Source organism: Hoplias malabaricus, chromosome 6, assembly GCF_029633855.1.
Source record: "Hoplias malabaricus isolate fHopMal1 chromosome 6, fHopMal1.hap1, whole genome shotgun sequence".
Classification (NCBI taxonomy): domain Eukaryota; kingdom Metazoa; phylum Chordata; class Actinopteri; order Characiformes; family Erythrinidae; genus Hoplias; species Hoplias malabaricus.
The window spans coordinates 15,824,946-15,838,312 of record NC_089805.1 but is presented as its reverse complement, the minus strand read 5'-3'; the positions used below and the strand labels follow the sequence as shown (position 1 = coordinate 15,838,312).

At 40.1% G+C, this 13,367-nt stretch overlaps 1 protein-coding gene across 4 annotated transcripts in view; it reads right to left on the bottom strand.

Annotated features, from left to right (window-relative positions):
• ctdp1 (CTD (carboxy-terminal domain, RNA polymerase II, polypeptide A) phosphatase, subunit 1) overlaps positions 1-13,367 on the bottom strand; it is a 243,775-nt gene that overhangs the window by 125,730 nt on the left and 104,678 nt on the right. For all 4 annotated transcript variants that reach the window (XM_066674468.1, XM_066674472.1, XM_066674473.1 and 1 more), the window contains exon 6: positions 313-403. In XM_066674468.1, coding sequence (XP_066530565.1) covers positions 313-403 — 91 coding nt within the window. The remainder of the gene's footprint in view (positions 1-312; positions 404-13,367) is intronic.

Genomic DNA, 13,367 nt, shown 5'->3' with positions numbered 1-13,367 from the left:
ATACTGTCTGTGCAACATGACTCAGTCCTCAGACAACTAAATGGGGTTTCTAGGTTTTACCAAAAAATGGTTCTGCAACTATTCTCATTTTCATAGGTTAAAAAGATCGTGGAGGCACACAGACATTCCAAAGCCAGTTACAATACTGTTCAACTGATTCAACAGTATTACGGTATGAGATGTGAAGTAACAATTAATAACTGTTAAAAAAAATATAGTAAATAATCCAAAAGAATTGCAGAAATTATCATAGATAATAATATAAAATATTTTAAAAACAACAAAAATCTTTGATTCCAAACATTCGCTTACCTAAGATTCCCAGTCTTGGACAAAGGGTCAATGCATTCATCTCTGGACAAGATTCGATGAGAGAAAAGCTTCTTTTCAGGATCCAGAAAGCCTTTTCAGAAAATAAAAAAGGCAAAGTACAGGAAAAGAGCAAAAAATAATTAAATATTTTAAGACTTTTTCATGACCAGAAAAATCATCCACACATTAAACATAATAAACATGACTATACATTAAAATGAACCTTCTACGTTTGCCTACATTACAACGCAAAACACCTTTGTCATTTAAATCAGAATTTTAACATAGCTTATAGTTAACAACCTGTATAGAAATTATATGGTGGAGGTTTGTAAGCTTTTGTGCAGTCCTGTATCTGACATACATTAAACCACCTGCTCTTTACGTGTTGCTCACTATGCCTAAAGACTCATGTATGGTTGTGATGACTTAAAATGGTGATTGAGAGAGGATGACATTGCTGTTTCCTTCACTCCCAATGCCCCCAAACTTCTTGCTGGTTGTGAGAATTTAACAAACAACCTTTTAGTCCTAAGAATTCTTCCCACTGTATTTCTCTCTTTATCTATATAGATTTTTCAATAACATTTTTTTTAACAAAGAGTAAGCAAATTGCTACAAAACACTAATTTGTCCTCAGCACAGTTGCAGTGGAATAAATTACTATATGTGTTCCCCAACTTTTACCTGCTGAGCTGTTCATCATCAGAGTTTACACTGCACCAAACGTGACTGCTAAGGCTAATTTTAGCTATGTGTGTCTAAACAAAATTCACTATAAATGCCTAAACACCTTGCCATGTTGGATGTGCATGGCCAGCTCAGGTTTAAATCAGAATTTTCAGCTCCAGAATTTTATGAAATGTCATAAAAAAGGCAGAGGGTTTTTAATATGAAACAACGCATACAAGGAGTGAATATGTAATGACTGGTAGCCAGCTGAGTCAAATAATACTCGGATGTTTGAATAACTGTTTGCACAAAATTAAGTGTTGGCTTGAAGGCAGTTTTCTCCAATTTTTTTTGCTCCAAAATTTTGCTGTTTTTATTTAAGTCTTTAAATGGAGTGGCTCCGTCTTATATAGAAGAATTGCTTCAGCTTTATCCTGCCTCCAGGACAGCTACTACACATTGTGACACGGTCTCACTTGAAAAACAAAGGTGACCGGACCTTTGCTGTCACTTCAACGAGACTGTGGAACAGTAAACCTTTGGACATGAGGTCTGCACTTTCTGTTGATGCTTTTAAGTCTAGGCTTAAAACCTATTTTCATTGACAAGTTTTTGGCTCAGTAAACTGATCATTGTTGTATTTTTTCTTGTACATTAGATGTTGTTTTATATTGTCCTTTTAAATGTTTTACGTTTACAGCACTTTGGGGTAAAATGTGCTTTATAATAAATACTTACATTTGCAAAGCACAAAATGCATTTCAGAAACGCTGTACTCAGTGGTAACACAGCTGAAAAATCATGGGACCAGCTCTTGGCAGCTCTAAGAAGTGTGAGCCTGCCACAATAGCTGAAAAAATTCCTCAACTAAACACTAATTTAAATGTGTTTTGTTTTAGTTTTAAACACTAATTAATATGTTTTGCAGTTTGGTTGTTTATATGGGCTCTCTCACTCTATATGCAAAATAATTCCATATTGGTCTTTTTAATCATACTAGCTTTACACACACTCCTTCACTACTGTGTTCTTTTCACTTCCATCCAGTTATTGCTCAAATCTAAATATAACACACTAAAAAGTCAAGAATTGACAAGCAACACTTTAACTAATGGCAGTGGTCAAAACTCAATCTCAAGCCATCTTCCTTCATGGAAGACAAGCGTCTAGACTCTTCTCTGTCCTGTCACACCAATGATAGAAAAAAAAATGCCATTGGCTTGTCTGAATAATGGAGTCTCTTGCAGTTTTCAAACACAAACCTCTTTGTGCTGTATCCAAATAAACACAAATCTTGCATTGATGAAAATCTCTTGTGTTTCTCTTTCTTGATACCAGCATTGATTGTTGTTTGGTTGATTTCAATTTGTTTTTGTTTTTTTTTGTTATTTTCAAGATGGCACCAAAAGGGGGGCAGCCTGCTGTAACTTGGATAATAATAATGAGTAATTTGGATCCTTATGGACTAAATTTTCTTGCAGAGTGGCTCAAGATTAAAGCTGAAGCACAGCGACTCTCATCTAAGATGGTGCAGCGATACCAGCCAGAAAGGATTAAGCTCAATAAAGACAGACAATCAACCTCAAAACAGAGGAGTCATGCTATCTCCATATACCATGGCTCTTTGTAGACCTCCATGTCTCCCCTCTGACACACCCTAACAAACATACTTCACTGCCTTCACTGCCACTTGCCTGGCTCTGGCTGACCAAGTGTATCCAGTGGCTGCTCTACAGAAGCGCTATCGACATCTAAGGGGAATCCCAATCCAGCCTTTTGACAAGGCACACCCACTTCTCCTCACTGGAGCGGACCACACTCACCAGATTGCAGCTAAGGAGCCAGTTCATTAGGCCCAAAAGGGGGACCTGCGGCTGTCCACCGAACTCCACTGGGCCCTCCAGGGACCAGATGGGCTCATACCGCATGAAGTACAGTCTACTACATTCTACTTTACCTCCCTTGACTCCAAGGCAGATGAGCTCTATCAGCATGTAGAGCATCTCTGGCAGCTGGGTGTGTTACCATTCCGAAACTGGAAGATGCCTATTCGCTCCTAAGATGCGGTGGATACATTGGAGTCCTGCACTATTCGAGTCAAAGTTGGTGATGTGCAAAGATATGCCACACCACTCCTTCATACTAAAGGATCATATTGGCTGAAGTCTACTGTGGAAGCAGTCATGCCATCTCTGCGGAGCACTGAAAGACAATTAGTCAGAGACCCAGCTAAAGCAAAGCTCTATGAAGCAGAGGTACAGAAACTTGTAGGCTTAAGATCAGCCTTTATTGAGGTTTGTCTGGAGGAACTTAGAAAAGGATAAAGCTCCAGACGTTTACCAATGGCAAGTTTTACCATTTGGTACTACATGCAGTCCTTGCTGTGCGATCTTTGCCCTACAGAGATACTTCAGAGACAGTTTGGAAGGCAACAAGATTATCCTGAAGCCCTTAGCACAATCTTTCTATGTGGGTAACTTTCCGGCAAAAGCCTGCACTGTGGTTGAGCTAGCATTGTGTCCCAGACCAGCTCGGATATAAAATGAGACCTTTGGAGCCATAAATTCCTATAACGCGGAATATGAATCGAGTACTTGCTAGTCAATATGATCCTTTGGGTATAATTATTCCCTATATTACCCGGGCTAAGGTTCTTGTTCAGAGATTGTGGGCAAAGATGATGCCCTAGTTAACACCCTGTTGCCCCAAACTTCCGCTCCATCTGAATTAGCTATACAGTCTAACGAGTACACTTGTTCTGTGACTCCTCCAAACAAGCCTATGGATCAGTGGCAAATATAACCACAAAACATGAAGGCAGAATACGCACTTCTTTCGTAATGGCCAGATCCAGAGTGGCCCCTAAAAGGCAACTCTCAATGTCACAATTAACAGGAGCCCAACTATTAACTCTTCTTCACAAAGTGCTAACTCTGAAAATCGTCCAGACATTTCTCTGGTCAGACTCTACCACAGTGCTTAACTGGCTTAGATCTGAATCCTGTTGGTTCAAAGTCTTCATGGGTACTAGAGTCTCAGAAATCCAAGAGCTCACTCAGTATCAGCAATGGAGGTATGTGAACTCAGTAAACAATCCAGTTGATGATATTACACAAGGCAAGACCTTAGCAGACCTTGGCTCACAGAGCCGCTGGATTCAAGGCCCTCCGTTCCAATGGTAGCAATGCCTGATGCTACGCAGTTCACAACTTGGGCTGAATATGTAAAGCCAGCCCAACATGAGGCGGTAGGGTTGGACACTGCCTTGTATTTCAGTAGACTTGCATGATGCTGAAGTGCATGCTTTGAGAGCTTGTCAGAAGGACAGTTTCCCAGACAAAGTGAAGCTACTCAAAGCAAGTAAATCTGTACCAACCAATAGCAGATTGAGCTCACTCTCACCTGAGTGGGATACCGAAGCTGGTCTCATCAAGGTTGGTGATCATCTCCGTCATATGGAGAATGTCGTTTTACCAGACATACATCCAATTTTTTTGGATCCTCAGCATCCGGTGACGTGACTTCTGGTTAAAGACATGGATGCTACCTTTTCTCCACCCTGGACCAGACCGTGTTTTTGCTGAAGTAAGACGCCACTATTGGATCCTAAAAGGAAGACAGGCAGTCAAACGTCACCAAAGGGTCTGCATTCAGTGTCAAAGATGGAGAGGACGGCCCTCTGTGCCTATTATGGCCAATTTGCCGTTAGCACATTTACGGCTCTATCAACCCCCGTTTAATCTGAAAGGTGTTGGTTGTTTTTGGCTGTATACTGTGAAAGTCGGACGCCGCCATGAGAAGCACTTTGATTTTCAAGTGTCTCAGATCAGTCCATCTGGATCTGTTAAACAGTTTAGATGCAGATGCTTTCCTCCTTGCTTTACGAGGTACACCTTATGAGATTCTATGGGATCAGGGGACAAATTTCAGTGGTCCAGAGCGAGAACTGAAAGAATATTCTTAGCTATGGAGCCTCAGTTGATGAAAGGTTTAGATGAACATCGAATCAGATTCAGATTCAACCCTCCGGGAGCTCCCCATTTTGGAGGATCTTGAGAGCATGAGATTCAGTCTGTCAAGAGATCTCTACAGGTGGTAGTGAGAACTCAAGTGTGGCAAGAAGATGTTCTGCTTAGTGTCCTGATTGAGATGGAAGGGAAACTTTACTTAAAGCATCTAGGATATGTATCCTCGGATATTGCAGATCCTGGCCCAGTGACCTCCAATATGTTATTAATGGGTAGGCAGGATGCCTCACTTCCCCCAAGTGTGTTATGCCTTGGAGTCAGTAAACAAGAGGAGATGGCGTCACAGCCAAATGATGGCAGACCACTTCAGGTCCCAGTTCATCAGGAACTATCTTCCATCTCTTCAAGTTTGTCAGACGTGGCGGCAAGCGGGTGATAATCTAACATCAGACACTGGGGTGAAGATGGTGGATCCATAGATGGTGGATTGCCACGTGCCTCTTGGCTGATTGGTAGAGTGGTAAAGCTGCATGCCAGCACCAATGGGAACATCAGGTCAGCTGAAGTCAGAGTGAAGGATAAGGATAAGTCAGAGTGAAGTCAGTGGCCCGCCTAGACCAACTACAAGTCATCCCAGATGATGATCCAACTCCTACTGGCATTCCTGTATTGTTCATAATAGCTCTGCTATTCTGAGATGGAGATGGAGACAGAAAACCTGTCTCCACCAGAAAACCTGTAGAAAACCCCCCCTAAATGTATAGGAGTTCAGGTTAGAAACCAGTAGGGAGCAGACTTTGACAGGTATAGAGCTGCGCTGAAGAGTTCTTAATTCAATGCGCAATTTCAGTCTGTAACCAGAGCTTCTTAGTTCTAGTCCTAATAGTCAGGTCATGTGTTCGTAAAAAGATTACCACATGTTTCTGCACTCCGCACCCTCCTGTTGAGCTGTTATTTAATATAAAGAGTCCGAACTGTATTTTCTGTCTCCATCTCTTTCTCTCTGACTGGAGAACCTTAGTGGATGAGGAATCCCAGTCTATACTACACCTATTACAAATACTATATTCTAAAGATCCTTTAAACAGAATCTCTTTCAGCAGCTAAAATTCCTAGTATCAAAATTGATCCAGATCTATCATTTGATGAACACAATACTAGTTAACCTTAGGTATTAGGTAACACGTTACTAGCACAGTATTCTATGAAATACTGTTAAGAAATGCCTTATCCCTAAATGATGCAAGGTGGGATTATAATACACTCTTGTCAGGGTGTTCCAACAGAAACCAAAATAAACTTCAGCAAGCTCATAATGCAGCATGCAGGGTTCTTACTAAAACCAGAAACGTTGATCATATCAACCCAGATCTAATTCCATATTGATTATAAAATCAATCACACACACACACACACGTTTTCTATAGCTTTTTATGATTTTATTTTATTCTTATGGCATTGCTGGTTTTATGACAAATCTGCAAGATCACAGGCAATATTTCAGCAATATATTTTCATTTTTAACATTGTTGATAAACTTGTTTCTATTTATACAAATGGAAAAAATTAATTTTATTGTAAATGTCAGTGTATATCACAGGTGCTGACCTGTGCTTTAGAAAAAAAAATTGCAAATTAAATTATTTATATATTCTTTTTTTTATTACAGTGCCTTGCAAAAGTATTCGGCCCCCTTGAACTTTTCGACCTTTTGCCACATTTCAGGCTTCAAATATAAAGATTTAAAATTTTATTTTTTTGTGAAGAATCAACAACAAGGGGGACACAATCATGAAGTGGAATGAAATTTATTGGATGTGTCAAACTTTTTTAACAAATAAAAAATTGAAAAGTGTGGCGTGCAATGTTATTCGGCCCCCTTGTGTTAATACGTCTCTATCAGTTTTGCACATCGAGAGACTGAAATTCTTGCCCATTTTTCCTTGCAAAACAGCTCAAGCTCAGTGAGGTTGGATGGAGAGGGTTTGTGAACAGCAGTCTTCAGCTCTTTCCACAGATTCTTGATTGGATTCAGGTCTGGACTTTGACTTGGCCATTCCAGCACCTGAATATGTTTATTTGTGAACCATTCCATTGTAGATTTTGCTTTATGTTTTGGATCATTGTCTTGTTGGAAGATAATTCTTCCTCCCAGTCTCAGGTCTCTTGCAGACTCAAACAGGTTTTCTTCGAGAATGGTCCTGTATTTGGCCCCATCCATCTTCCCAACAATTTTGACCATCTTCCCTGTCCCTGCTGATGAAAAGCAGACCCAAACCATGATACTGCCACCACCATGTTTGACAGTGGGGATGGTGTGTTCAGTGTGATGAGCTGTGTTGCTTTTACGCCAAACATATCATTTTGCATTGTGGCCAAACAGTTCGATTTTGCTTTCATCTGACCAGAGCACCTTCTTCCACATGTTTGGTGTGTCTCCCAGGTGGCAAACTTTAAACGAGACTTTTTATGAATATCTTTGAGAAATGGCTTTCTTCTTGCCACTATTCCATAAAGGCCAGATTTGTGCAGTGTATGACTGATTGTTGTCCTATGGACAGACTCTCCCACCTCAGCTGTAGATCTCTGCAGTTCATTCAGAGTGATCATGGGCCTCTTGGTTGCATCTCTGATCAGTCTTCTCCTTGTTCGAGATGAAAGTTTAGAGGGATGGCCGGGTCTTGGGGTCTTACATTTGCAGTGGTCTAATACTCCTTCCATTTCAATATGATTGCTTGCACACTGCTCCTTGGGATGTTTAAAGCTTGGAAAATTTTTTGTATCCAAATACGGCTTTAAACTTCCCCACAACAGTATCTCGGACCTGCCTGCTGTGTCCCTTGGTCTTCATGATGCTCTCTGCGATTTGAACAGAACCCTGAGACTATCACAGGGCAGGTGCATTTATACAGAGACTTGATTACACACAGGTGGATTCTACTTATCATCAACTGTCATTTGGGACAACATTGGATCATTAAGAGATCCTCACTAAACTTCTGGAGTGAGTTTGCTGCACTGAAAGTAAAGGGGCCGAATAATATTGCACGCCCCACTTTTCAATTTTTTATTTGTTAAAAAATCTTGACACATCCAATAAATTTCATTCCACTTCACAACTGTGTCCCACTTGTTGTTGATTCTTGTTGGGGCCGAATACTTTTGCAAGGCACTGTATATTTTCTGATATGTGTACATGTGTAAAAATAAATTTAAATTTTATTGTTTTCATTTCAAATTCAAATTTCAGGATTTAACACCCTTACAAACACAATATCGCCAAAAATAATGTCACAAGGTCCCAATATTTTTTAGGGACCCTGTCCAGAAGCGATTTTGGCAGGTCTTGTGATAGAACCCCCCGGGGGACCACATCCTTATGGCCTAGAAAGGACCCCTGACAATTAGGACCCCAAATGGAAACCGACTGGGTGGCCATTTGACGGTTGTGGTACTCAAACCAGGTGTACCTCAGCACCAGGAGTCCTGCATGAGGTACAGTTCTACTTGCTCAGTATGCATTCCCATCAGGAATATTATTGGCTGGGTAAGATGGGTCATCGGGTCGGATCCCACAACCCCACCATCAATGGCAAGAACCGGTAAGGGGTGTTCCAGTAGCTGCACTGGAAGACCAAACCGAGTGGCTAGGGAGGAATCAATTAAATTTCCTGCAACAAAATTAACTGAATTACTATTATGAACTTAAAGGAATACAATGTAATATTGGCTTATTTGTCTTCTGAACACAAGTCTCTCACACATCCCTCTCTCACTTCCTTGCTCGCTTGCACAGTTAAAGACGACCAGCTCTTGGGGCTTCTACTAACACACACTCTCCCTGTCTCTCACTAACAGACAAACACACATCTCTCTCACTTTCTCACTAACTAACTTACTGAGTGATGAAAGTCACGAATGGCTTTCAGGGCTGCAGCTAATGTTCAGCCGGGGGAATGTGTGTCATCAAAAAAAATAATTTTGGCTACATTATAAAACCCATATATCACTCATAATACACACTGGACCATGTTTTTACAACCAATGCTAAAACAGCGAGCAAATCCGACTAAAGTTAGAGGGCACTAGCCCTCATTCATCAGTAACTCTCAAAAACCTGATAATAAACTAGAGGATATTTTATGAATAGTACTAAAAAGCTTTCAGATTTTTTTAAAGATATTGAAATTAATCAAATGAATCAAAAATCAATCAGTGGACAAAATGATTATAACAACAAAACATTTTAGGCGCTATTCTTACTTTCATTTTAAAAACTAGATGTTAGTGAATATAAACTGAAGAGTTCATGTCCTCCTACACTCTACTTTTGAAACTTGTGTCTCCAGGGGTCTCTACCATGCAAAATGTGGAGTTGATTCTTCCTACTGACATGAAGTTATTCAAGCTGGAGTAGACAGTGGCCTCTGCAAGTGTCCAAAGACACCGAGCTCTCCATAAGAAAAATGATCATCTTCTCGTTTCTGCAGTAAATTAATTCTCTTTGCTTAATGGTAACATCCTACAATATTTTTCTTTACCTTCCTTGATAAACTAATTACATGAACCTCTCCAAATTGCCTTTTACCCTCACCATACAGGCTGTTTTGTTTATTCGGATTTAACTAGATTAATTCTGATCTTTACTCTCGTCTCCAACTCAGACATGTTGAAAGGCAGGAGCTGCACCCTGATTGGCTGTAGATTGAAGCAGCCTCCCTCACACTCCCTTCTGTGTTTAAATTGTCTCAGTGCGGGAAAGGGTAGCGCTACAAGGAAATCTAAACTTTGAAAACATATTTATTGTTTTGATTGCTGTTCCCAAATAAACACTCTGCCTTGTCTCTCACGCTGCATGTCATGGTTCTATTGATGTCCCACCTTATTTTTGGAGCATCACCAGAACTCTGCCCCTGATTGGTCCACAGACTTGATTCACATGTCATTGGAAAGCTGAGAGCCTTTGGCGGAGGATCCACTGGGATTTTTAGTTATTCACTGTATTTTATTTTCCATTTGGCATTCTTTGTGAGGAGCAAAGAAAGAATTTCATTGTACACGGAAACATGTTCCTTACTGTGCAAATGACAATAAAGTCTCTTTGATGTTTGATAATATTTTAATTATATTTTATATGTTGTAATTTATTTTGAACTGATTTTTATTGCATGTACTCTTTATACAAACATGAGAGTTACTAAATGGATTGATGCAAACAACGTAAGAGCTGGTATGCCTTATTTGTGTGTGAATAGCTTCTGGGCTCTTCAGGCTTTGTGATGCAACAGTTTAGTTTTTTGTGAGGAAGAAAACTCATGTTTGGAATATGAATTTTTTCGCTTTTAATTCAGTATTCATATATTATTTTTCTCTTACGTTATCACAGTCCCGAGAGTCTGCACGTTCGTCTGATGTGTAACACATCAGATATAATAACGGATATAAACAATGATTGGAATGGTTTCTACCTTATTACACAGTACAGCCAAACCAAGTTCCCATTTAAAAATATAGCAGTTAAAAAAAATTAAAAAGTGTGAGACTTAGCTTATATGAGCCTAAAACTGCAGTGGATTGAATGCGCATTGTAGCACGATTGAACAATCTCCCTGTGGACATATTCTTATCCTTCATGATCTAATATCATATCGCACAGCCCTATGTTTACAACAGTCATAGTCTATTGTGTTCATAGCACATAATAAAAAAAATCAGAATGCTAAAATTAAACTCTGATCTTACAGCCATTTATTTGGAGATTAAAACCCTCTGTGCCCTCTACTGACTAACTGGAGTATTGCATAGTCATTGGAAGGAGCTTTGGTCTCAACATGCTGCATGTTCGTAATTAAGTGTCTGAGAACTCATGGCCTAAGTTCACGGAGCAGATAAAAAAACCCAAATCTGATTTCCTTACCAAATGCATTTTTTTGTTACACTGTTCACTCTTCTTAATGTAACATTTATCCGACATTAGACGGAATAGATTACACTCCAAATCTACACTCCAAAAACCACAGGTTTTCTTTTTATAACATGATTTTCTATGTAGAAACATAGTAAATATGTAATATTTAAAGAAAATAAATAGAAATTATTCTGAAAGGTTATACTTATCAATAGGCCAGAACTTGTAGGGGGTCCCTTGCAAACATGGGCTATCCAAATAGGAGGGCAAGATAACCAACAAAATTAGTTTGTTTCAGTTGATCTTCATACAGACATGACAAATATCAAACTGATTCAGATGTACTGAGAAAAGAGCTCGTCTTTGTTTCATTTGTAACAAATTCTGAGAGTTTAATTTTCTCATAAATGCTTAGCATGAATATGGATTAAGAAATCTGACATGAAACAATATGTTTTAGAAAACCAATAGTGATTTCAAGATTCCATTTCCATTATCTAAATACCTCAAATTTTAAGGAAAATGCTTTGGACGGAAAGTAAGCATATGTTACCCAATGTTGTCCAACATTCCTTCCTGGCAGCATGAAATTGTTTGCATGATAATTGCATTAATCCCAACTTAGCTGTTCAGAAAGTTTTGGAAAAGGTATGAACCAGATTTCAGTACCACATAAGAAGATGGCCAATATCTAAAGTGAAAATTGCTGATTCAATGCATCTGTACATGTTTACACAAATAAATGACACATCTGTGTCACATATTTCTGTACCCGTTTGGAAGCTGTTTTGATCGCTCGGGTTTTACTGTTTACTCGTTTCCACTGTTATTTCTATATTTATATCTGTTTTTATAACCTACTAACCATCCATAGATCTATCTTTTAGATTGTCTCCGCAGGAATATTCATTACAGAGGCACTAAAACTGCCACCGGACCCTGGAGTAACGTTCTTGGTGTAAGTTACTAAAATCAACTAAAAGCGGTAAGTACTTGCAATTCCATGGCTACTACTGGCTGTTTTGTCTGCTCAGAGTGTGGCATGTTTAGTTTAACCCCCTTTTCCACCTCTAGCGATAAAGATAGTGGTTGTGTTTGTAGTAAGTGTTAGCTAGTTAGCTCTCTGGTGGATAAAGTGGACCAGTTAGAAGTGCGCATCCGGAGCTTATTATTGTTAAGGGATAAACAGCGAGATTCAGTGTTAGCAACTCCGGGTGCCTTAGGGAGAGTTATCACCCCCACGACTCCGGCGTTAGAGCCCTCACAGCGGGGTGAATGGGTGACGTCTTGACGTCATAGCCGGAAAGCTAAGGCTGATGCTAACGCTGAGGCCAAAGCTAGCCCACCGGGACACCACGCTCCTCCGATTCACGTGTCAAACAGGTTTGCCCTGCTCAGCAAAGCACCCGCTGAGGAGCCTGTTAAGAGTGCTCTGGTTATAGGAGACTCTATTGTTCGACACGTGAAATTAGCTACTCCTTTAGGGGCGCCGGCAGTAACAGTTAGCTGTTTATCGGGAGCCAGAGCGCCGGATATTAGTGGCAACCTTAGACTGTTAGCTAATAGGAGATATTCGAGGGTAGTCATTCATGTAGGGGCCAATGATATTCGTCTGCGGCAGTCTGAAGATAACTAAGGGTAATATTACAGAGGTGATTAAACTGGCCCAGACGATGTCCGATGCCGTAATCTGCTCTGGTCCCATACCAAAGCGGCGTGGTGACCAAGCTTACAGCAGACTTTCGGCGTTAAACTGCTGGATGTCCAAGTGGGCTTTATAGACAATTGGTTACGTTTTGAGGGCAAGCCTGGTCTTATAGGTAGGGATGGTATCCACCCCACGCGGGAGGGTGCTGCCTTACTTTCTTGCAGCATAGCACAAAGTCTTTTAGTTAGTCAGCAGAGTAGTGTAGATAGCTGCTGACAATCCAGAGCCGGGACCAGGCCGCAGACAGACAGGCTAAACCGACCGTCTGCGAACTGGCTTGAGGCGTCACCCAGGTTCAACTGTATTGAGACTGTGTCTTTCCCCCGAACTAAATGTAAAAGTAGAAAAACAAAATCAGCCTGTTTCAGCAACCTAATCAATATTAAATCATACACAACACCTAGCAGCAACACCTCAGAACTAAAATTTGGGTTACTCAACATAAGATCACTAAACTCAAAAGCACTCATTGTAAATGATATTATAAGTGATCATAAATTCAATGTTTTCTGTCTCACGGAAACGTGGGTTAGACCAAATTAATATTTAGCACTAAATGAAGCCACCCCCCTAGGCTATAATTATGCACATAGCCCAAGAATATCAGGCAAAGGAGGTGGAGTATGTGTAATTTACCAAAATACCCTAGAAATTAGTCTTAAACAATGTGATACCTTCTCTTCTTTTGAGATTCTCTCCACTATTATTACAAATCCGGTCACAAAAAAGGACGCATTTTTATTATGCAACATTTACAGACCACCAGGGCCTTACTTAGAATTTCTGAAAGAATTCAGCG